This window comes from Podarcis erhardii, assembly GCF_964252035.2.
Source record: "Podarcis erhardii genome assembly, chromosome: 13".
Classification (NCBI taxonomy): domain Eukaryota; kingdom Metazoa; phylum Chordata; class Lepidosauria; order Squamata; family Lacertidae; genus Podarcis; species Podarcis erhardii.
In genome coordinates, this window is record NC_138502.1 from 46,062,590 (window position 1) to 46,088,664 (window position 26,075).

General features: G+C 43.5%; 1 protein-coding gene and 1 long non-coding RNA gene across 10 annotated transcripts in view; both read left to right on the top strand.

Annotated features, from left to right (window-relative positions):
- Positions 1-9,529, top strand: part of SLC20A2 (solute carrier family 20 member 2) — a 102,835-nt gene extending 93,306 nt beyond the window's left edge. For 3 of the 9 annotated variants that reach the window (XM_081836296.1, XM_081836298.1, XM_081836297.1), the window contains exons 9-11: positions 431-616; positions 1,226-1,310; positions 7,455-9,529. In XM_081836296.1, coding sequence (XP_081692422.1) covers positions 431-616; positions 1,226-1,310; positions 7,455-7,619 — 436 coding nt within the window. In that variant the 3' untranslated portion in view covers positions 7,620-9,529. Of the gene's footprint in view, positions 1-430; positions 617-1,225; positions 1,311-2,154; positions 2,240-7,454 lie in introns of all 9 variants that reach the window. The other 6 variants (XR_014150430.1, XR_014150431.1, XM_081836301.1 and 3 more) reach the window with 6 other exon arrangements.
- The window catches only part of LOC309327231, a 99,487-nt gene that overhangs the window by 46,309 nt on the left and 27,103 nt on the right, over positions 1-26,075 (top strand). The gene's annotated exons all lie outside the window — the stretch shown is intronic.

The following is a 26,075-nucleotide window of genomic DNA, read 5'->3' on the forward strand; positions in this document are numbered from 1 at the left end:
GGTAGAGGGACCCCTAACCATTAGGTCCAGTCGTGACCGACTCTTCCGGGTCATGTGGCCAGCATGACTAAGCCGCTTCTGGCAAACCAGAGCAGCGCACAGAAACGCCGTTTACCTTCCCGCTGGAGCGGTACCTATTTATCTACTTCCACTTTGACGTGCTTTCGAACTGCTAGGTTGGCAGGAGCAGGGACCGAGCAACGGGAGCTCACCCCGTTGCGGGGATTTGAACCGCCAACCTTCTGATCAGCAAGTCCTAGGCTCTGTGGTTTAACCCACAGCGCCACCCGCGTCCCTAGGAAGGATGTAAATTGTAATAAATGAATGGCTGTTTTTGTAAGGTTCTTCTGTCTTTGTTCAGTGTGACTAGGAGGGTATTGAGTGAAGCATTTAGGATTTGATAATATATTTTCACTGCTATGTTTTCCAGCAATGCTATTGGCCCCTTGGTTGCCCTCTGGCTTATTTATGACAAAGGTGGTGTACTGCAAGAAGCTCCTACCCCCGTATGGCTGCTCCTTTATGGGGGCGTTGGCATCTGTGTGGGCCTCTGGGTCTGGGGGAGAAGAGTGATCCAAACAATGGGAAAAGACCTCACGCCCATCACGCCATCAAGGTACGTGCCCATCTCCTGCATCTCATTGCCCTGGCATCTCATGCTAGCTATGCCGTAGCATATGTGTGCCTAATGATTCCTGGTTTTGATCGGAGTAGTGATGTACATAGCTTTCTCTTTAAACTAATGGCAATGTTGTTTGCATTGTTGAGGTCTAGTTGGGCAGAATAGCCTACCAATGTCTGAATAGCATAGAGAGGCATAAATTAGGAAATGGCAAAAATCGAAGTAGTTTTCCATGTGCTTCTGAATGATTAAAAAAAGAAACCAAACCTGTGATTTTTTTATTTGCTTTTAATGCATACTAGACCTCTGCTGCTAACCTGTTTACTAATTGAGCATGATTTATTGGAATGTAGTATAGGTTGTCAGTAGCAGCGAGCTGCTCAGCTAATTTAATGTGGATGTGTGTGTCCAGTTTTTGTTATTCAGCAGCTCTTTGTTCTCTCACTTAATATAACTCAATGACCAAAGATCAGTCGGAGGGAACCGGTTGGAGACGATGCTGGTAAGACGTTGGCATGTTGCATGGTGTCAGCCCAGACTGATTGATTACACTTTTTTTAAAGAAAGAGTGACTGTGAAGTGTTTTTTTTATGCTTCCTGCAGTGGATTCACTATTGAGTTGGCTTCGGCGTTCACAGTTGTGGTAGCTTCCAATATTGGACTTCCTGTCAGTACTACACACTGCAAGGTATGCCTTTGCCATGTGACTGCAGCCAGGCCGGTCTGGACTGTTCGTGTTTTAACTCTGCTGCCCAGATCAGTTTATAGCGGCATGATACCACAATGAGGAAATGCACACGTCCATTTCACATCCAAGAACTCTCCCCACCCCACCCGTCACTCCACTCTTATGAATGGGCAGCCCTCAGGTTCCCTTCTCAGACATCTCACCCTTTTTTGCACATTGCGGAATCAAACTATTCCCCCTCCCCCACAGACACTTGTTATCAGATTATTCCCTACGCACCCACATGGAATTCGGCATAGTGGTATGTTCCCCGAAAAAGCAATCCATCAACCATTGGCCTTTTGCATTGCCCATTAATTTCAGAAGGCCTTGTGCAGAAGGAAAGATTGGTGGGGCTGCACACCAGGAACTGTCTAATCTCGATGTTTTCACATGGTCATGGAACTGCACATGAGAACATTTAGGAATAATGATACGAGCCCAAATATTTTAGAGTGTAGTGGGGCAGATGGCCTGAGGCGTTTTGATGCCTGAGGCAGGATATCCAAGTCACGCCCGCCTATTGGAATTAAAATAACGAACTAAGAATCTACATTGTGCTGCCCTTGACTGGTACACCAAAACTTGCTGCCATGCACGGTGGAGTTGGCCCTGAATAGCAGTAACTTTTTCCTCAGGTCATGCCATGTGAACGTTGATCTGCTGCACCCTTCTTTGTCCAGAGGTTCTGACACTGTTCATCGTTCATTCTTCTACTTTCCTGATGAATGCATGGCATGGGATTTCCTGTGTGTCGCTCTTACACTTCAAAATCTCCATCTGTCTTTTTTTTATTTCTTTACAGTGGATTTTGCATTGAAGTAATGTGTGCGCTAACCGTACTTGTAGCCTCAAATGTGGGTATTCCAATAAGCTCCACTCATTGCAAGGTATTGGAGTCTGCAGTGGTCACGTCGATTAAACACATGCTCAATCTTTAAAGAAAAAGAAACAAATAACAAATGCTGATTCCCCCACATCCCATTTTGCCTTCATTAAGTAATATACTACCAAGCAAGTTTTAAAATTAAAAAAGCAAGAATTAAAATATGGAAATTTAGTTATTTACAAAATTATACAAAACATGTGAGTTGCAAATTCCCCCCAAATGTTAGAATGTTGGGGAGGTTTTCTTTTTTAAAAAGAAAAAGAATGTATATATTATATTATTACTCATATTGCTGTTTATAAAACACATTGTAGTATTCATTTTGTAGTGTATTAACAAGCAACAGTCATCATCTTAACTTTTAGTTTCCTTGCTTCTATATAAACTTAAACTTCTTAGTATTAGCTTTCGACTAACAGTTTCATACATTTTATTTTCTTCCCCCAGATTTGCAGTTTCTCATATGTAACTTTCATGGATTGTGGTGTGCATAATTTTAGGAGCATACATCACAAGTCATTGAAATACAGAGCCGAGCATTCATGTATCTGAAGGCAAATGGTATTTGATTTCAAGCCAATCGGAACTAGAAGGTCTATACAGATTGTAGCTTTTCAGTGATTAATCTGCTTTTCTAACCTGTATTCTCATCAAAACGTAGTCAGCTAAACTTTGATAATGTTTAGAAATGGGTTAACTGATGCCAGTGTCACTGATACCCTCTAAAAATTGGGGAAATTCATGAAACAAAACAGAGCATAAGTTGAATTTTCTTTAATTGGTTTTAAAATTAAATTGTGGTACTTTTCATATACATCACTATTCATGCTTTCAGACCTACCCCCCCCCCCGTTTTTTATTTTAGCATATATCATATCTCTACCACTGCCCACTTTCAATTTCTCTTATTCTCCTCCCCCAAGTTCCTCCCCCCCAATCTCTTTAAAAAACACCCTAACAAATAAAAAGAGAGTCGCAGTGGGGTGACCAATTTGCTAGAAGGAAAATCCGTAGCAAGTAATGAGGTAGAAGAATAGACAAAATCTCTAGGAGCTGATAACAGTTCATGTATGAACATATCACTATTCTCCTTAAAGAAGATTGCAAAATATTGTAATATGAGGTCGAATTAAACAATGTTTTTAGATACCATGATTACTGTCACATGTCCATTACTTTCAGGGCTAGAAAAGTGTGCTACACGCCCCCTACAATTTCGTAAGCAGAAGCCAACTCCATCCCCACAATCCAGGCAAAGATTCCATTTACAGAAGCCATCTGGACTGGCAATTGAATTTTACGTCCACATTGGTGACAGAACCGTGTTTTCTGCTGCACCTAAGAACAACAACAGGATAACTTAAACGGTCTTGGAAGGCTGCAGGGCACACAGACCTCTTGTCATCCTAAACATTATCACTGCTCACGCACCACTTTGCCTGGTGCCTGCGCAGATAAATGTTCCAGTGTTGCTGCACTAGTGTCAGCAGTTGTCATGTGAGCACACCTTGCATTTGCACACATGATTCCTGGTGGTGGTGTAGGTCCTGTTCTGGAAAGGATCAGGGGAAACTTCCCCAGGCAAAATGAAGAACAAAGCATGTTCGTGACTATCCATTTTTATCTTATGGCCTAGGGGCAATGACTGACAAGGGGGAAAAGAAATTTATTACAGACGTTGAATGTTAGCCAGTAACTTCTTACTGTAACTATGATCAGACTTGTGGCTTTCAGAACTGATTTGATCAGAGATAGTCCTATGACTAACTCTTGGTTACTAAGACTGAGCTATGCCATCAACACTAATTGGATTGAATTAATCCTTTGGAATGTTGCATCCTAGTAATTTATCTGACAAACCGTAAATCTCTAGAATATTTTAACAGAGGTGGATATGCCTTTCTATTTGCACGGACTCTTCAGGAGGCAGAAGGGATAGACAAGTGAAGTAGTCATTATCCTGATGCAGTTTTTATTTTTATATAGCTGCCATTGTCACTGTAACATATATGGGCCCTTCTTACATTAATTCAGCGGTGCTCAAATCTGTGGACAGTCATTACAGTAAGAAAATGAGCTCCCGTTGCTCGGCCCCTGCTCCTGCCAACCTAGCACTTCGAAAGCACATCAAAGTGCAAGTAGATAAATAGGTACCACTCCGGCGGGAAGGTAAACGGCGTTTCCGTGTGCTGCTCTGGTTCGCCAGAAGCAGCTTAGTCATGCTGGCCACATGACCCGGAAGCTGTCTGCAGACAAACGCCAGCTCCCTTGGCCAATAAAGCGAGATGAGCGCCGCTACCTCAGAGTCGGCCACGACTGGACCTAATGGTCAGGGGTCCCTTTACCTTTACCTTTATAGCTTAGTAGTAAGCACATGTGCTGCATCCAAGAGGTCCTCGATTTAGTCTCTGCCATTTCCAGCTAAGAAAGATCTTGGGTAGTTGGGCTGAGATTACGTCTTTCTGCTTGAGGTCTTGCTGGTTGCAGTCAAAGAAGGCCAGATGGACCAGTATCTGTTTTTAAGGCAGCTTCATATGTGTTACATGGAGACTGTTCTAGTTATTTGGATGGGGGCAGGGGAGATTGGGAAGAGAGCAACCAAATGTGTTGTTTCAGATAATTCTGTATGTTACTGTACCACTTACTGTATTTTTCGCTCTATAGGATGCACCTTTTCCCCTCCAAAAATGAAGGGGAAATGTATGTGCGCCCTATGGAGTGAATGCAGGCTTTCGCTGAAGCCTGGAGAGCGATAGGGGTCAGTGCACACCGACCCCTCTCGCTGTCCAGGCTTCAGGAAGCTACCCGCAAGCCTTCAGAGCGCAGCGGGAGTTCCCCTGGGCTCCAAAGGCTTGCGGATAGCAGCCTGCAGCCCGAAGCCTGGGGAGCGCAGTGCCAACTCCCGGGCTTTGGGCAGCTATCCGCAAGCCTTTGGAGCGCTCCCCCAGCCCGAAAGCTCCGGGAGCGGCGGCAAGGCTGCGCGACCTTGCCTCCGCTCCTGGACCTGTTCTGGGGGCTGGGGTCGGGGGAAGCTCGGGCTTCTCCCACCCCAGCCCCGCGGCTAAAAACGAAGCCGCGCACAGCCTCTCCTGGCTGGAGAGTTTGTGCGTGGCTAAAGAGGAAGCCAAGACAGTGGGATGTCTTCTTTGCTCTTTGGGGCTGGGGGGGGGGAATTAATTCCCCCCCTTTATTTCCCCCCTAAAAACTAGGTGTGCCCTATGGTCTGGTGCGCCCTATGGAGTGAAAAATACGGTAATTTGGTGCACCTGCTCAGTCAATTCCAGCCAGCTCCAAACTTGCTTGGAAGGAAATACGAAGCCTTCTTATTTAGCGTCCTTCCTTTCACAAATGGCTTCCTCTTGCCTGCAGTATCTCTTCTCCAGATGTTCTCTGACAAGAGGAAGGCAGAACATGATAGTGTCTCAGTTGTACTCAGCCCTTAGGGAGAAATGTAGGGTCATAAGAGGAAAACCTTGGCAATACAAGAAAACAAACTGTAGACTTAATGGCACTTAGAAGGGAAATTGGGTTAAGCAGTTAAAAGAAATGGCAGTTGCTCACATAAGACAAATCACAGTCCATTATTTGAGATGTGAAAACATAGTTATTCTTTTGAGCGAATATATTGTATTAGAAGCCTTCATCCAGAGAACAGCTTCAGGCAAGCCCTAAAATGGCAGTGATCCGAACAGGAAAAACACATACTTCTTCTATTTGCCAGAGTGATAGAAGATTTGTCAGCCCTTTTGGCGTATCTGAGATAACGTACCAATAGCAGGGATGGAAGAACACTAGATTTGCAGCTTGCTAGAAAAAGAGCTCTTGCTCTTTCCAGGATGGGGCTCAAAGCTGGACAAAATATCTAAGCTCCAACCTCAAGCCATATGCTCTTCACTTATGGAATCCAGCTTTGCCACCGATTTCCTATATCCTGCCACATAATTAATTTCCACTTTCTGTGGCACAGGACATGGGTGACGCTGTGGGTTAAACCACAGAGCCTAGGACTTGTTGATCAGAAGGTTGGCGGTTTGAATCCCCGCGACAGGGTGAGCTCCCGTTCCTCAGTCCCAGCTCCTGCCAACCTAGCAGTTCGAAAGCACGTCAGAGTGCAAGTAGATAAATAGGTACCGCTCCGGCGGGAAGCTAAACAGCGTTTCCGTGTGCTGCTCTGGTTCACCAGAAGCAGCTTAGTCATGCTGGCCACATGACCTGGAAGCTGTACTCCAGCTCCCTCGGCCAATAAAGCGAGATGAGCACCGCAACCCCAGAGTCGGCCATGACGGGATCTAATGGTCAGGGGTCCCTTTACCTTTACCTATGTCACGTGTAGCAAACTTCTGGGCATTTTATTTGTTATAACTTGCTAGTTGTAGTTTTTGTTACTGAGTGGTGGATTTTTTGTTTTTTGTTTAAATTACCTTGTTAAGTTGCTTTGGAAATGGTTTGCCCTGAAAAGCAACATATATTACTTTAAATACATAAAACACGGTTGATTTTCTTATTTGTAATGGTTAGCCTTTCCTTTGAAAGGGGCATGGCTCAATAACTGCTATCACAGGCCTTAAATTAAGGAAAATGTCATGTAAAGCTAGAAATAATAAGAATAAGAACTGCCATGGAATCCAAATTATGCAAGGCACTAAAAGGTGTGTTTCCCTGTCCCATCCCAAATAGTTTTCAGTTTGTGTGATAAATTCATGTAGAGCTCTTCTCCTGTGTGAAAAGCAAGCAGGAATTCCAATTTCAGATAATTTGTAAATCTGGGCTTCAGCTGACTGGCATTGGTTTTGTCATAGATAGGGGTCCATAAATGTGTTTGCTGGTTGGTCAGCAGTTGCCACAAGTCTTTCTGGCAATTGAAAGTCCCTGGAATACCCAGTTCAAAGTGGGAGGCTTGCATTACAAAGAAAATGGAGGGGATGAGGCATCTCATTTTCACGCAACTCGTGAAACGGATTGATCTTGCTTAGTGCCAGGCTTTGGAGATACTTGGCACATCTCCTCTGCTTCCACGTGCCTCCAAAGCATGGTTTGGTTTGGCCCAGCCCTTCCCCTGAATCGCCTTACATGCCAGAGGGACGGTAGGGTGGTGGTGATCACAGATAATAGCTGGTTACTAAAAGCAAACCCAAATTTATGGACCCCAGGTCATAAAGCATCTGTTGCCCATGTTAAGATGCCTTTAATTCTGATTCCCTTCTCAAACTTCCAAGGTTGGTTCTGTGGTGGCAGTTGGCTGGATCCGCTCCAAGAAGGCTGTTGACTGGCACCTCTTCCGCAATATCTTTGTCGCCTGGTTTGTGACTGTCCCCGTGGCTGGCTTGTTCAGCGCTGCCATCATGGCTCTCTTCATGTACGCCATCCTGCCGTACGTCTGACATCGCTGCTCCTTCCATGGAAGAAGGGCGTGCCTCTGAGATAAAAGAAGCAAAGGTCTCCCCTCCAGAGCGCAGAGCTCCCTATTTAAACCATCCAGTAAGAGCTAATCAGCAAGGATTTGTCGTCAGAATCTAACATCTGCTGTACATAACATCTGTGTCATTGGTGACATAACATGTGGTGCCGTTTTCTTATGTATTAAAGAAATATATATATATGCTTACAGTAGGTAACACTACCTTAAGTTATAAGTGAGGTGAAAATAATTGCCTAGAACTTAATCCCTAGTAAAACTTGTACATAATGTATCATTCAGTAGCCATTTTTTAAATCTTTTAAAAGAACCTGGGATGTGTTTGTCAGTTTGATAAATGATGAAGCAATCTGCAAAAAGATGAGATTCTTTTTTTGTAAAAAAAAAAAAGTGCTGTTCAATGATACTGGAAGCAAAGTGCAGAAGTACATTGGCAAAAACTCGGTTCATATCATATTGTTGTGTATAATACTGTATGAACATTGAATTTGTAAATACTTACAAAAATGTAACTTTTTAATGGTGCATTTCCCTCATATATTTTGGATAAGAAAGTTTAGAAAGTACCAAAGAAGGGGGAATAGCTTGTCAGTATTATATTTGTCTATCTGTGTGCTGTTTCTCTCTCTCTCTCTCTCTCTCTCTCTCTCTCTCTCTCTCTCTCTCTCTCTCTCTCTCCTCACCCTGCAACCCATTTAACTTTCTAATTAAAGTTATTTTCTACCAGCCAGCCACCAGCAAAGCCAGGATAGTATCGCTCATGTTTTACTGTAACAGGTAAAGTGTCGTACTGCTACAGTCTTACGTAAAAAATATCATCCACAGAGGATTTTAGTAAAAGCTCAGCTTTGTTATGTGTCAAACCTCAACTCAAACAAGTATTTTCCACCCCTTGTATATAGGTCCAATTCTGCTCTCAAAACAGCCATCTGTCAGCAAGCTCAAGGGGGGAGAAAGATGGGGTTTCAGAAAGGTTTTACATTGCTTTTTCCTGATGCACCCAGTGTCAACGGTAACATAGATTGGCGGTGTTATGCCCAGTGTCTGAAAGGGAGCAATCTAGGACAGTTTGGGGTGCTAACCAACAGTGTTTGGTGGTTAAGATTTTTATACTACAGTTACTCTCATAACTGGAGGAGGAGTGAATACAAGAACCATTTCTGATCAAATGTCGGAGCATGTGGAAGGAATCTAAGCTACAGCTCTCCCTGCCAGTTCAGTGCTCACAGGGGAAGGAGCTGCAGTCTGGCTTCCTCTGCTGTCGCCTGGGACTTAGGACATTGCCAAGGGTGCCTGGGAAAAATCACATTGCGACTGCTTCGGAACTGCTAAAGGCAGTGTCCAATACTCAGAAACGTGTTGTCCCTTTTTGAAGAGGCATCCAAGTCTGCCAGTTGTCATATGAAGACACTACTGAAGAGGCCTACAAGGTCTCTGGCCCTAGAACTGCAATTTGTCATAATTTGGTAGATACACATTGATGACCCCCCCCCCCAATCTTTACTAGTATAAAGGGACCGTATCAACCTGGCAGACATTGGTTTGGATCCAGTTCCTCTTGCTATAGGAACCTTGAGTATAGGCTTTTGGGAAGCCTTGTTGAAAGGAATCTGTGTTCTTGAGCCATTCCCATCTGTTTCCATTGAGCTCATAAATGAGCACTTCCCAGAGGATTTTGCTACTTGCAACGGTGTCCAGGTTGGGTTTACTGGAGTGGGCTTGAGGAGGTCATGCTTGGAGAATGTTGGGAGCCTAGGACTGTTGAAATGCTGCTAAAAAAAAATTGATACATGAGCTTTCTTGGTACTCCATTGTGATCCTTTTTCATTGGTCATTCATTCTAAATTTATAATAAAAGAATACATTGCCCTAGAACTGCTTTCTTGTTTTTTTTTTAAAGATACTGAACCATGTGTTTTTACTATTTACAACCTACTAAGCTGTGGGCACTTCCTAACTCAAAGCATTCCTTACTTACTTTGCATTTGTTATAATCCTTTCATTTGCTTTCACTCTGTGTGAGTTCTTGTTTAGAAATTTGTAACAATGGCCTGGAAAGGGGGGGGGGAGGGCACAGAGGAACACACCCATTGGCAAAGCCCAAATAAAGCCAAGCTCTGTGTAAAGCTAACAAAAACTTCCATTTATTTCACTTGGGACTGTTTGTCCCAGGATGAAGATCCCTTTATCAATTACCATAGCACTCTTTCGGTAGTAATCCCGTAATGAACATCTCATACATAAAAATGCAAATGAATGTGCTTCCATGAGCCTAGAGAAAGCGATGCTTGGACGCTACTGTCACAAGCACACTTGTGCAAAGGAAATCCAAGGAAAATATGTCCTCCTTATTCAAGACCCAGTGCTGCTGTGGTTCTTGGCTTTAAAACTCAACTCTGCATTGTTTTAACAACACAAAGCACCTGAAGCACTCATGGCTCATGACAGGATGATATAACCCACTAATGACGCAACCAGCATAATTTAAACCCTTGGTGAACTTTGTACAACAATTTGAGAATGCTTCTCTGCTTGCACATAAAAAGCAGCATGTTCATAAAGCAAACAGATTCTTCCCAGTCTGGAACATAGTCCTTAAGGAGCTTGACAGCTTTTTGGTGTTTACAAAGTGCTCCATGAGCAGAGGATGAGATCAACCGACATATATTTGGACATTCAGTGTACCTTAAGTCTGTTGCAATTCCTGACCTGTGTGACTGTCCATGAGGAATATGAACAAAAGATGTGCTCCCCTCTTTTTGGTGTGTTTAGGACAAAAGTGATCACTAGCAGGGGACTGGGTGCTGTTAACATGCTATCCGGTTATAGCCAACAGTCTTGGCCCCCTCAGCTGCCATGGCAACAGGAGTTTGCTTCATTGCAGTCAATGGGCATAGGTTGCCAACATCTTATCAATAGGCATTATATGTCTCAACAGCTGAAGGTGTGCTTGGCACTGAAGCAAACAAAGCCCTTGGCTTTCAGTTTTGTTTATTGACTTGACCCCCACTTTAAATCCCGCTCCAAGCTTCTTTCCAGTAATGCCAGATATTCCAATAGCAGTGTATCATTTGCCTGGTGTGACTTTGAAAAGGCTGCACTCATGATTTATTTTTATTCATTTAGAAGCTTTGTAGCTTTCCTTTTCACACACGTGCGGAAGGTGGCTCACAGTGTCAAATGTAAAAACGCAGTAAAAAGAAAAGCAGAGCAACTGCAAACCAGCTGCAGAAAAAAAGCAATCATGTTGTTGCCTCAAAGAAAGGTGCAAGACCTTGCCAGGGAGCGTGTCTTAGAGACAAGGTACCATCACAGAAAAGGCCCTGCACCCATTTTGCCATCCACACACCTGGGGCAGTGTGTTCAGGATTTGGATAATGGCAGAAAGCTTGATTGTTTCAGTTATTGCAGCTACAAAAAAAAAGCAGCAGAACAAGAGAATATCAAGCCATGCAGGTATCACCCCAGCGTTCTGTGGTCTTGCATTAGAACTGCTTTGCAACGCACAAGAAACCAGCAAATTGGATATGGCTTGCACAAAGATCACTTGATGGCTGGATATGTGAAGTTTGGTACCTAGATGTATAAATGGGCTTCAATGAAGGACCCTGAGCATAAAGTGGTGATGAAAGTTCTTTCTGTGGGGGTGTCTATTGACATATAGGCAAAATTCTGAATGTTTCTGTACAATAAAATCACTTGGCACCATCAGCATCTGACAATTAAAATGCTGTTGTATAACATTCACAGATCCTCATTGCGTGTTGCAGAAACCTGGCTACTAGTTTTCACATGCAGCATATCAGTTAGTAAAACTCTTTCCAGACAGTTTTCCTATGCCATAATAAATTCGTTAGTCTTTAAAGTGTCACAGCAGTTCGTTTTTGCCGTAAAATATTAATGTGACAACTCCTGGTACCACTTCTGGTTAGTATTTGGTGAGAAGGTATCACATGATTGAATATTCAGCTATATAAACAACCTCTTGCCCATAGATAGCTAAATATCTGGGAGAACTAGCCCAGCCCTTTCATTGATGTGGTAACTTCATATGAAGTTTCTTTGATGTAGGATTCAGCTGTGCAATCTCCTACAGGTAATGTGAACAGGTAACAGTCTTAGAACATTTTTACCACCATATCCACATTTTCTTTGAATCCTGAGAAGACAGAAGTACTGTTTTTGGGGGACAGGGGGCCGGCGGGTGTGGAGGACTCCCTGCTCCTGAATGGGGTAACTGTGTCCCTGGAGGACCAGGTGCGCAGCCTGGGAGTCATTTTGGACCCACAGCTGTCTATGGAGGCGCAGTTCAATTCTGTGTCCAGGGCAGCTGTCTACCTTCTCCACCTGGTACGCAGGCTAAGACCCTACCTGCCCGCGAACTGTCTCGCCAGAGTGGTGCATGCTCTAGTTATCTCATGCTTGGACTACTGCAACGCTCTCTACGTGGGGCTACCTTTGAAGGTGACCCGAAAACTGCAATTAATCCAGAATGTGGCAGCTAGACTGGTGACTGGGAGTGGCCGCCGGAACCACATAACACTGGTCCTGAGAGATCTGCGTTGGCTCCCAGTACATTTCCGAGCACAATTCAAAGTGTTGGTGCTGACCTTTAAAGCCCTAAACAGCCTCGGTCCTGTATACCTGAAGGAGCGTCTCCACCTCCATCATTCAGCCCGGACACCGAGGTCCAGCGCCAAGGGCCTTCTGGCGGTTCCCTCATTGCGAGAAGTGAGATTACAGGGAACCAGGCAGAGGGCCTTCTTGGTAGTGGCGCTTGCCCTGTGGAATGCCCTCCCATCAGATGTCAAAGAGATAAACAATTACCTGACATTCAGAAGACATCTTAAGGCAGCCCTGTTCAGGGAAGTTTTTAATATGTAACGCTGTACTGTTTTTAACACTTGATTGGGAGCCGCCCAGAGTGGCTGGGGAAACTCAGCCAGATGGGCGGGGTATAAATTATTATTATTATTATTATTATTATTATTATTATTATTATTCTTTTGGACAGGCTAGACTCGCGATTCGATTTCTATCTGGCTGTTGTTTGAACAAAGTGCTGTGTATTCAGCACCTCAGTTTAACTTGGCATTGTGCTATACTGCATCATAGCTTTGGCTGTGCTGCTTTGTCAACATGCCTAAATTCAGTTCAGCTTCTAAACTGATTTCTAGCAGATACATTTGAAGGTCAAGCTAGACGGTGGTGGGCTTATCTTCCCATGCTCCCCCGCCTACCTCCTTGTGCTCTGTTTTTTCAGACCTTTTCCTCCCAATCTGGATAATTTTTGGTACTGTAAAAATTAAACCACCTGCCCTTGCTTAATACACAAACAGAAAAGACATGTAAAGAACAAGGACAGTTGTCCCGTTGCATTTAGCTTGACTCTGAAAGATGTCTCTTAGGATTTGCATGGTGCATAATTTTGATGGAATCATTCTTGCGAAGTTGAAGGAGCATTTTTCTGTGCACTGTTATAGAGAAGTACTTTCGATCTTGGCTCTTGATCCAGGATAGTTGGGTGAGAGCATCCATTTCTTGGTCACAGGAGAGGAGAACAGGCAACAAAGGATGAACCCATCTGAAGACGAGAGCATGAACTTTGCATTTGAGGGGGTCATGACATCCAGGAACCACATTCTGACATGTGCTAGGCCCTTATAGGGCAATCATGTAACGTTCTGCATTTTTCTGCTTTTGCAATCCCCCCCCCCCCCCCCGGTTCTGGGAGAGGCCTCTTCAAAGGCACTATAAATTTGCTATACCTGCCTTTGGGGGCTGGATTAATCATTTCCTGTCTGCAATTTGGAACTTCATGGGCAAGTTGAACTTTCCATGTATCTGCAGAAGCAGCTGAATAACTTGTAGCTTAAACAGACTTCTAACCTCTAGGTCAACTTGTCCCTTTTGATAAATGTGATCTGTCTTTTCCACCTGGGCGAAGCCTTTTGCTGTGTCACCGAGGCATATAAATCTCTGCTAATCTCTTGATTCATAGTATGGCTTTCCTTAATTTTAATGCCAGTGTGTTGCTGCAAGAGTGAGGCCTTCAGGCTGCAGAGACAGAACCCCCCGTGAGCTACAGGAACAGCTGCCTCACTTGAAACAAGCACATGGTGTGTAACCGTATCTGCAGTAGGAAAATGTTATGCAGAAATAGCATTGGGGTAGATGTCTCTAAACAATGTCGCCGCTTCTAGAGTTACAGTCCTGCCTAACATGCACTAATGTGCGTCCAGTCATGGGGCGCTCACAGGAACTGTTCTGGTGTGTACAAAATTAAGAACAAAGCTCCGGCTTACCCAGAGCTTAGCTCCGGCAGATGCCGCTGCTAAAAATAAACCAACCCTTCATGATCCGAAATAATATAATATTACCAGCATGTTTGCACTCTTTGGCCCCATGAGGGATTGCGGGGTCACTGGGTTTCTCGATTTAGATCCCCCTGGGCCAAATACGTGTTCAAATATCATCGTCTCATGCCGCTTCTATGAAACGCAGAGAAATTGATTTTGAGCTAAGACTCTGCAATTCCACAAAGGAGCATGAGCAAAGAATTTAGAAGCCAAGCAGAAAACTTTTGATTTTGTGCAGCAGCAGCTCACACGAAAACTCATACCAATAACAAACTTGTTGTTGTTGTTAGTTGTTTAGTCGTGTCTGACTCTTCGTGACCCCCTGGACCAGAGCACGCCAGGCACTCCTGTCTTCCGCTGCCTCCCACAGTTTGGTCAAACTCATGCTGGTAGCTTTGAAAGCACTGTCCAACCATCTCGTCCTCTGTCGTCCCCTTCTCCTTGTGACCTCCATCTTTCCCAACATCAGGGTCTTTCCCAGGGAGTCTTCTCTTCTCATGAGGTGGCCAAAGTACTGGAGCCTCTGTCCTTCCAGTGAGCACTCAGGGCTGATTTCCTTCAGAATGGATAGGTTTGATCTTCTTGCAGTCCATGGGACTCTCAAGAGTCTCCTCCAGCACCATAATTCAAAAGCATCAATTCTTCGGCGATCAGCCTTCTTATGCCAGTTAAATAACTTGTTTGGATTCTGTGCTACCCACCACACAGCAACATTTAAAGCACAACCATAGCTGCAGAGGGAGGAAAGAGACGGAACGTCATAACAGCAGCCATTCCCACCACATTCCTAGCAATTCTCTCACCAACCACCAGCCATAAGGTCATTCACTGACAACGCCCCTACATTTACCCATCCACGGAGGGTACAAATAACATGAAGCAATGGCAGGAACCCTGCTCTGTCAAACAGAAACTGAATCTGATCTATACTCTCTTCCATCCACGACGCAAGGTGTGCTGCTACAAAGATCCCAAAGTGGTTCCCAGTAGACCTAAAGGAGTGTCTCCACCCCCATCGTCCAGCTCAGACACTGAGGTCCAACTCCAAGGGCCTTCTGGCAGTTTCCTCACTGTGAGAAGTGAAGCTACAGGGAACCAGGCAGAGGGCCTTCTTGGTAGTGGTGCCCGCCCTGTGGAATGCCCCCCATCAGATGTCAAGGAAATAAACAACTCTCTGACTTTTAGAAGACATCTGAGGGCAGCCCTGTTTAGGAAATTTTTAATGTTTGATTGGATGATGATGATGATGCTTGGAGCTGCCCAGAGTGGCTGGGGAAACTCACCCATATGGGTGTGATATAAATAATAAATTGTTGTTGTTGTTATAGCAAAGCAATGCCACAGCTCCTGGGTCAATTGAACATAAAGATAAGCCTACAGCCCAAGGCAGCAGCAAGATTCCCTCCTTTGGCTAGAGAACTAGCCAGACACAGACAGATGGAGTTGCATCCCAATATCACAGTAACAAAGCAGTTCTATAACTCAGGAGGTCTGCCCATATTATTATACTTACCGTATTTTTCTGTGTATAAGACGCCCGCATGTATAAGAAGGCCCCAATTTTTTTAAACCCAAAATTAAGAAAATGCACTATGCACTATCCATATATAAGATGACCCCTTATTCTAAACTTCAAAATTTTAGGTAAAAATATAGTCTTATACACGGAAAAATACAGTATATATTTATACATTGCCTTTTTCCCTGGCAGGGACTCAAGGCGACTTACAGAAAAAAATAAGAACCACTGAAAACATGGGGGGATATCATTATAAAGCAAACAGTGTTAGAATTAAAACTCTACCCTACAGTAAATTGACTGCATGGGGCAAAGTGATGGGAATTGGGCTTGCGAGAACTAGTGAACTGACCCAGATAAACGAATCCTCAATTGGGAAAACGCTAGCAGAATGGGAGGCCTTGTGCTTCAGAGAGCAGTAAAATGAGCTCTGGTTCATTCTCCTTAGAGAGGAGAATAAGCTGAGTTTTCAAATTCAAAAGAGGACAGTACCCCTAACCATGGTCGTCCATGGGAATTTTTTCCGGTGAGGGGCAGCAGGGCGCACCAAAAGCAGGCTGATTCCTCCTCCAAAATAAAATAATTGCCCTATGCACATTTAGTCCCATTTCTCAGGTTCTACAACTGCTTGAAACCTCTCTCTCTCTCTCTCTCTCTCTCTCTCTCTCTCTCTCTCTCTCCTAAATGAAAGCTGGGAATTGGGGGATTATAGTTCATCCTTTGTAGATGCCCACGCCTCTACAACTTTTCACAGTTGCGGATGAGATTTGAGCAAGGACATGTGGTGGACTTGCAAAGAGGTAAAAACTTTCTGCAAAATGGTATATACTGAGTTAAAGAAAGTGTTTGAAAACACTCTTGTTAAAAAACCAGAAGCCTTTCTATTGGGGATAGTGGGTGAAAAGATACCAAGGGAAGATAAAAGAGTATTTATGTATGCAACAACAGCAGCAAGAATTCTTTTAGCCCCAAAATGGAAACAGCAAGAAGTACCAACAAAAGAAGAGTGGCAGATGAAGATGGTGGACTTTGCAGAACTGGCAAAGGTGATAGGAAAAAATCCAAAACCAGCATGATCAAGTATTCCAAAAAGACTGGAGTAAATTCATCCGATATCTGAAAGATCATTGTAAGCAATTAACATCCCTAGCAGGGTTGTCTGAAGACTTGTAATGAGAGATTATCTATCTATCTATCTATCTATCTATCTATCTATCTATCTATCTATCTATCTATCTATCATCTATCTATCGTTTCCTGCTTGACAGGGGGTTGGACTCGATGGCCCTTGTGGTCTCTTCCAACTCTATGTCTCTATGATTCTTTCTATATCTATCATCTATCTATCTATCTATCTATCTATCATCTATCCATCTATCCATCTATCCTCTATCTATCCTCTATCTCTATCTATCTATCTATCTATCATCTATCTATCTATCTATCTATCTATCTATCTATCTATCTATCTATCTATCTATCTATCTATCATCTATCTATCATCTATCATCTATCTATCTATCTATCTATCTATCTATCTATCTATCTATCTATCATCTATCTATCTATCTATCATCTATCTATATCTATCTATCATCTATCTATCTATCTATCTATCTATCTATCTATCTATCTATCTATCTATCTATCTATCTATATCTAATCTATCATCTATCATCTATCATCATCTATCTATCTATTTTTGAGATATTCTGTAATGAGTGTAATTAGAATTGGAAAATGTATAAATTGCAATGATATAAAAGTTAATTTTGAAAGCCATGAGGCTTTCATGTAAGGTTACTGAGGTAAACCAGTGTTGCTCTGGGGGAAAGACTTGTAGCCTCTTAACAATTCAGTTTGGCTAATCTAACTGGTCACGTTCCAGAGTACCGCTGAACAGCAACACCACCCACCAGTTGCACAACATGACTCCTGTTTTTTTCCTGCCCGTGCTCTGCCTTAAGTAACCTACAGCTAATGACTTAACATTCTTCAACTCCTTTGGCCGCAGTCCACTAATACTCAGCTTAAGCCTTGCTGCTTATTTTCAAAGTGCCTAAGCAGCTCCTCTTTTCTCTAGCGGCAGCAGCATCTCCCAGCCCACATACCAAACCGTTATAGTCCATTTCCAAAGTGTGGCTCGTTCCCTGGAAGTTAAAACTGAGAATCGCTGCAGACTTTGACATTCTTGAGCATGTTGGGCGCCGTTGCTGCCTTGCCTCGGAGCGCAAGTAGCAGCCAGAGGCAGGACCAGATTTATCAACAGGCAAAGCAAGTCTGCGTCTCAGTCCCCAAATGGAGAAGGAAAAAAGGAAGGAAAATTAACTGTACTTTTCTGTGTATTTTTGGGGACTGAAGGAGTATCTCCATCCCCATCATTCTAACTGGACACTGAGGTCCAGCACCGAGGGCCTTCTAGCGGTTCCCTCGCTGCGAGAAGCCAAGCTACAGGGAACCAGGCAGAGGGCCTTCTCTGTGGCGCCCACCCTGTGGAACACCCTCCCATCAGATGTCAAGGAAATAAGCAACTACCAGACTTTTAGAAGACATCTGAAGGCAGCCCTGTTTAGGGAAGCTTTTAATGTTTGATGCATTACTGTATTTTAATATTTTGTTGGAAGCCGCCCAGAGTGGCTGGGGAGGCCCGGCCAAATGGGCAGGGTATAAATAATATATTATTATTATTATTATTATTATTATTATTATTATTATTATTATTTCAGAAAATGGGGGGAAATGGCAAACAATTATTGAGCTTTTTGGAGGTAGGGTTGTTCAGAGCTTTTTTGGGGGCTCGGGGATTACCGAGGCTTGCTGAGCTTTTTTTTTAGGGCGAAATGCCGAAAATCGCTCACCCACATGTGTTGCAAAATCCGCCTCCCATCTGTCCCCTCGCCAACAGAAGCTGCCAATCGACCACCCAATTGCCGCAGCAACCAATAACACACACAATAGCCACTGACAGATGCGGCAGCAACCAATCAAACGTCCACCCTATGTATAAGACGGCCCCCACATTTTTGCATGATTTTTAAGGGGGGAAACTAGTCTTACACACAGAAAAGTACAGTACCCTCTGTGCCCAAACTCAGCTGAGGCAAACCACCATTGCCTGACGGACCTGCCTTGCGACACTGCCAATGCAACTTCCGGTTTCTATCGGATTTTGTGTCGTAGGCCTGGCAGGACCTCAGAGGCCATGTCCAAGGCCTCATGAAATCTCTGTTATCTACCAGAAGTTCCATCGGAGACTTCTCAGGACCTTGGACGTCACCTTGGAGGTTGTGTTGGAGTCCTGCAGTGTGGGTGCTGAGCACCTCCAAAAAAAATTGTAGGTGCCCACCCACTAGTTGGTGCCAGTGACTGCTGTCCAATGTTTGTGGGGCCACAGGTTGCCCACTCCTGTTGTAAATATTCATGATTTGATTTTTGTTCCCCCGCACCTAGGTGAGGTACAATCTTTACCTTTTACGCTGCTTGAGAGCCTCAGTTTTTAAGCTAGCTAGGGCCTCCACAAATCTGCACTGAATCTGGGCCTGACCTAAAGTGTAACCTTGGACTGGGGCTACAGAAGCAAGCTCCTCTAACTTTTCCTGAGTTCATACCTCTTGAAATACTGTCTAACCCTGGAGTCAGCAACCTAAGGCCCGTGGGCTGGAAGTGGAGGTTGTTTGACTGGCCCACAAGCCACCCCCAAACCAAGCCGCCCACTCGCGTGCTGCACTAAACCGGTGCAGCATGGCGTGGGGACTCACTTCTGCGGCGCCAAAAATCATGTCTGCGCAGACGCCAAAAATCGTGGGCGGACGTGCTCATGCGTGCGTGCAATCTGTTTATCAGCTCCACCTGGTACGCAGGCTGAGACCCTACCTGCCCGCGGACTGTCTGGCCAGAGTGGTGCATGCTCTGCTTATCTCCCGCTTGGACTACTGCAATGCGCTCTACGTGGGGCTACCTTTGAAGGTGACCTGGAAACTACAACTAATCCAGAATGCGGCAGCTAGACTGGTGACTGGGAGTGGCCGCTGAAACCATATAAGACTGGTCTTGAAAGACCTACACTGGCTCCCAGTACGTTTCCGAGCACAATTCAAAGTGTTGGTGCTGACCTTTAAAGCCCTAAGCAGTCTCGGGCCAGTATACCTGAAGGAGCGTCTCCACCTCCATCGTTCTGCCTGGACTCTGAGGTCCAGCTCTGAGCAGTGGCGTAGCGTGGGGGGTGCAGGGGGGGCCAGCCGCACCGGGCACAGCATCTGGGGGGTAGGGTTAGGGGGCGCAAATCCACGGGTTAGGAGGTGCAAATTACTTGCCTTGCCCCTGGTGCTGACAACCCACGCTACGCCACTGGCTCTGAGGGCCTTCTGGCGGTTCCCTTGCTGCGAGAAGCCAAGTTACAGGGAACCAGGCAGAGGGCCTTCTCGGTAGTGGCACCCGCCCTGTGGAACGCCCTCCCACCAGATGTCAAAGAGAAAAATAACTACCAAACTTTTAGAAGACATCTGAAGGCAGCCCAGTTTAGGGAAGCTTTTAATATTTAATAGGTTACTGTATTTTAGTGTTTTGTTGGAAGCCGCCCAGAGTGGCTGGGGAATCCCAGCCAGATGGGCGGGGTATGAATGATAAATTATTATTATTATTATTATTATTATTATTATTATTATTATTATTATTATTAACCAGCCCACAGAGGGATCTCCAGCCCAGGCAAGATAAACCTTCCTGACCCCTGGTCTAATCAAAACACTCTGTTTCCTTCTCCAGAACTCACCCCCAAAACTACACACTCTTCTACTCAATTCCATACATCTTGTATCTGAGAACTGGCTCATGCTAGCATGTAGTCTTACGAGGTTTCTCCACAGCTGGTCCTGCCCTCGCACAAGAATATGTGCAATGGTTTGCCCACACTTGTAACTGGGTCACATAGGTGTGTGCACATGGTTTCATTTCTCTCTGCTGGATTGCATTGCTGTTGATGATTTGCAGCGGAGCCGACTCCATGGGGGGAAAAAGTCGTGTTTTGAACCTCAATATGAAATAACAGATCTGTGGCAGTTAGATGTATGGTGACCTTCACACATTCAAAGCATCACTTGTGGGAAATTGAGTGATAAATATACATGTATATACATTTATAGGGGATGCGGGTGGCGCTGTGTGTTAAACCACAGAGCCTAGGGCTTGCCGATCAGAAGGTTGGCGGTTCGAATCCCTGCAACAGGGTGAGCTCCCGTTGCTCGGTCCCTGCTCCTGCCAACCTAGCAGTTCGAAAGCACATCAAAGTGCAAGTAGATAAATAGGTACCACTATGGCAGGGAGGTAAATGGCATTTCCGTGCGCTGCTCTGGTTCTCCAGAAGCGGCTTAGTCATGCTGGCCACATCACCCGGAAGCTGTACGCCGGCTCCCTCTGCCAATAAAGTGAGATGAGCGCTGCAACCCCAGAGTTGGCCACGACTGGACCTTTATGGCACCACTGCAGTCTGTGTTTTGTTAGCTCAAAAGTGGAAAACGAGTGAGGTCCCAACCAAATAATAATAATAATAATAATAATAATAATAATAATAATAATAATAAAAACAAATAAATACATACATAAATAAATAATTTTTTATACCCCACCCTTCCTCGTTCAGGAAACTGGACTCAGGGTGGCTAACAACCAATTTAAAACACTTAATTGATGCTACAAAAAACAGCATTAAATACGGTATAAATCCATTTATCAAACAGGCAAGACTGAGAGAAAGAATGTCCAGTTTCTCCACTCCTTCCTCATCCAAGAGAAGATCCACTATTTATTATTGTTCCTGCTCAGCTTTTAAGGAAGAACTTAGCACCCCTCCCTAGGGAGAGAGCTCAGTACATACAGCACATGCCACGGATTCAAGAAAGGAGATTCCAACTAAACATCTGGAAGATCTTCCTTTTTAAAAAACAAAATAAAAAAAATATTATTATTAAAGATTTCTCAGTTTACAAAAATACCTGCGTTGTCTATTTTCAAGTTGTGTTTCCTACAGATCAGTTTTGTTTGCTGTGAAACGTTAATCTGGAAGATCTTTCTGACGATAAGAGCTGTTTGACAGTGTGGTGGGAATAATGGCGACATGTATCATATGTGGTAGACATGTAGGAAGATCAAAGTGTTCTGGGGCTTAATTTACGAGGAGTTGAAAAAAATGTTTGGAATAACTTTTTTAAAAAAGACCAGAGGCATTTCTGTTAAGCATTGTTGGCAGGGACATCCCGAAGGCCTTTAGGGAGGTATTCTTATATGCAACGGCCGCAACTCGGACTTTGGTGGCAAAGGGGTGGAAGGAACAAGAAGCCCCGACAATAACGGACTAGCAGTACAAGCTACAAGAATTTGCCGAAATGGCACAGTTAACAAATACCCTGAGAGGCAATTCAAAACAAAAATTTATGAAAAAGTGGGATAGATATAAAACATATGTTCAAAAATACAGTAAAGTTTCGCTATCTATGCTAGCATTTGATTGATGTTGGAATGAGACTGAGTTGAGAAATAAGACTAAGAACACATATTGATATAGGAATGTATTAGATAATATGTAAAGAAATACACAATAATAAGAGTACATTCATTTGTAAAAAAGGAATATACGACGGGAAAGACAGGAAGCCTAGTGTGTTGGTATGTATATGATTTTTTGGGGAAATGTTTTCTTTTCTTTTCTTTGTTCTTTCTTTTTTGTTTCATTTTCTTTCTAAAGGTAAAGGGACCCATGACCATTAGGTCCAGTTGTGACCGACTCTGAGGTTGTGGCGCTCATCTCGCTTTGTACAGTGTACAGCTTCCGGGTCATGTGGCCAGCATGACTAAGCCGCTTCTGGCGAACCAAAGCAGCGCACAGAAATACCATTTACCTTCCCGCCGGAGCAGTACCTATTTATCTACTTGCACTTTGACATGCTTTCGTACTGCTAGGTTGGCAGGAGCTGGGACCGAGCAACGGGAGCTCACCCCGTTGCGGGGATTCAAACCGCCGACCTTTGAATCACCGCAAGCCCTAGGCTCTGTAGTTTAACCCACAGCACCACCCGTGTCCCATTTTCTTTCTAGGTATATAAAATTTGTATATAATTTTTGTATACATGCTGGAAATTATATTATAGTAAGGCCTGTAATGTAATATGAGAATGTTTACCGATGTAATATAAGAATGTTAACAAATAAATAAAATGCAAATTCAAAAAAAGAAAGAAAAAGAGCTGTTTGACAGTGGAATGGACTCCCAAGGAAGACAGTGGAATCTCCTTCATTGCAGGTTTACAAGAAGTGGTTGGATAGTCATCTGCCATGGATGCTTTAGTTGAGATTCCTGCATTGCAGGAGGTCGGACTAGATGACAAACTACAATTCTGTGATTTTGTGTAGATCATAGCTGTCAACTTACAGATTTGAAAATAAGGGATCAGCAGCCAAAATAAGGGATTTTCCAAGCACAGGTAGGTTCACCTTGAGCCCCTCCAAGCCAAAGGCAGAAAGCCCAGCCAGCAGCCAAACAAAGCCTCAAGCGGTGGTTCCCACAGCGCAGCAACCCAGCAAAGGGGATGCAGCAAGGAAAACCACCATCACCTCTCTGCTGGGAAGCGCTGAGCAAAGGCGAGTCCCCAGGCAACGTGGCTGATTTGATCGGCACAAGGCATGCAAGCTCCACCCCCCAGTCGTTCTTAGACTCCTTATTGGGTGAGCAATGCAGCCAAGCAACACAGTTGGAGCCTCCCTCCTCCCTGGCCGGCAGGGAGGGAGGGAGAGGAGCTGCTTACTTTGAAACCTGGGAAATTTAAGGGACATCATCAAAAAGGGACAGCAGCAGGACACGGCACTGGGATAAGGGAGTTTCCCGCCAAATAAGGGACGGTTGACAGCTATGTTGTAGATGTTCCCTGGCATGTCTCTTTTAAAAGCTTTTTAGGTACCAGGATTAGAGAACATCCCTTTTAAGGTCCCGAAGAACTGCTGCCAGCCAGTAGACAATACTCAGAAAGAGGGACCAGTGATGTGACTCATATGGCAGCTTCCTATTTTCTTAATACACTCTCAGGTTTTCATAACATGCTCTCAATTTACATTAATGAAAAGTGTGTTTAAAAATGGGTTTCATGGAGCAGAATAAATCACCCAAGAACCCAGGATGCCTTGGTTCAGTGGAAACGCTCATCAATTCAGGAAATATCTGGTTTCATTTTTACAAGACCCTTTAAAAAAACCTGAACCACGCACACCGTCATCTTCTATTTTAAAAATAACTTATCTTTTTATATATATATATATATAAATATTTATTAAAGTTTTTAAATATAAATGCACAAATAATAAACAATCTTACTTCTGTCACAAACATAGTTTCATCACTTCTTTGGACTCCCTCACGTCTCCCGCTCCCATTTACATCATTAAAAGTTTTTTTTCCAAACAAATTATCAACTTGTTTACAATCTCATATCCACTCATTCAAATATAATCTAGCAATTCTTCCAAAAAAAATTTATATTTTCTTTAGTCTCACTTATCATCAAATTTAAATCTAATTTAGTGGTGGCCAATTTTTTATAATCTAGCATCCTTCTTAACATTCAACCAAATTACAATGTTTTTGTAGATACATCTTAAATTTCTTCCAGTCTTCCTCCATTTTCTCTTCTCCCAGGTCTCGGATTCTGCCAGTCATCTCGGCCAGTTGCATATTGTCCATCAGCTGCATCTGCCACTCTTCCAGTGTGGGTAGATCTTGAGTTTTCCAGTTTTTTGCGATGGGTATCCTTGCTGCCGTTGTTGCATACATAAAGAATGTTCGGTCCTTCTTTAACACCTTCTGGCTGACAATACCCAGAAGGAAGGCCTCTGGTTTCTTAGTGAAGGTATACTTAAATACCTTTTTCAGCTCATTATATATCATTTCCCAGAAGGCCTTCACCCTAGGGCATGTCCACCAGAGGTGAAAGAATGTTCCTTCATTTTCTTTACATTTCCAACATTTATTATCAGACGAATGGTATATTTTGGCAAGTTTAACTGGGGTCATGTACCATCTATATATCATTTTCATTACATTTTCCTTCAGAGCATTACATGCTGTGAAGTTCAACCCAGTGGTCCACAACCTTTCCCAATCCTCAAACATAATGTTATGCCCAATGTCCTGCGCCCACTTTATCATAGCCGATTTAACCATTTCGTCTTGTGTATTCCATTTTAACAGCAAGTTATACATTCTAGATAGTACCTTAGTCTTTGGTTCTAACAATTCTGTTTCTAACTTCGATTTCTCCACCTGGAACCCTAACTTTTTGTCATTTTTAAAAACTTCTTTAATCTGAGCGTAATGTAACCAGTCTCGCACCTTATCCTTCATTTTCTCCAAACTCTGCAATTTCCAATTGTCTCCATCTTTTTCTAATATTTCCCAATATTTTGGCCATTTGGCCTCCATATTGGGTCTTTTTCGGGCCTTAGCTTCCAGAGGCGAAAGCCACCTTGGAGTTTTATTTTCCAATAAGTCTTTATATTTTGTCCAGACATTGAACACTGCCTTCCTGACAATATGGTTCTTAAAGGCCTTATTGATCTTAACTTTGTCATACCATAAGTATGCATGCCAACCAAAAGCATTGTTAAAACCTTCCAAGTCCAATACATCAGTATCTTCGAGAAGTAGCCAGTCTTTTAGCCAGCAGAAAGCTGCGGCTTCATAGTACAACTTTAAGTCTGGCAGGGCAAAGCCCCCTCTTTCTTTCGCATCTGTTAATATCTTAAACTTAATTCTGGGCTTTTTGCCCTGCCAGACAAATTTAGATATATCTTTCTGCCACTTCCGGAAGCACTCCGTCTTGTCCACAATCTGTAGTGTTTGAAACAAAAACAACATTTTTGGCAATACATTCATCTTAATAGCAGCAATTCGGCCTAACAAAGAAAGCTTCAGTTTTGTCCAACTGTCCAAGTCTCTCTTAATTTCAGACCAACATTTTTCATAGTTATCCTTAAATAGACTCAGATTTTTAGCTGTTATGTTTACCCCTAGGTACTTTACCTTTTTAACCATAGTTAGTTCTGTTTCTCTCTGAAACCGTTCTGACTCTGTATCTGTCAAATTTTTTCCCAGCACCTTGGTTTTCTGTTTGTTTAATTTAAATCCTGCCACCCGACCAAAGACCTGAATCAATTGTAATACTCTTTTCGTACTAGATTCTGGCTCCTGCAGGGTCAAAACTAGGTCATCTGCAAAAGCTTTGAGTTTGTATTGTTTCGCTCCGACCTGAATCCCTTCCACCAACCAGTCCCCTCTGATCATGTTCAAGAGCACCTCCAGAACCGAGATAAATAACAGAGGGGAGATCGGGCAGCCTTGTCGTGTTCCTTTTTCAATTTTGAACTCTTCTGTAACCACATTGTTAACTATCAATTTGGCCTTTTGTTCTGAATATATTGCATCAATCCCATTCTCAAACCCCCGTCCCACTCCCATTTCTTTTAGATTTCCCTTCATAAATTTCCAAGAAATATTATCAAA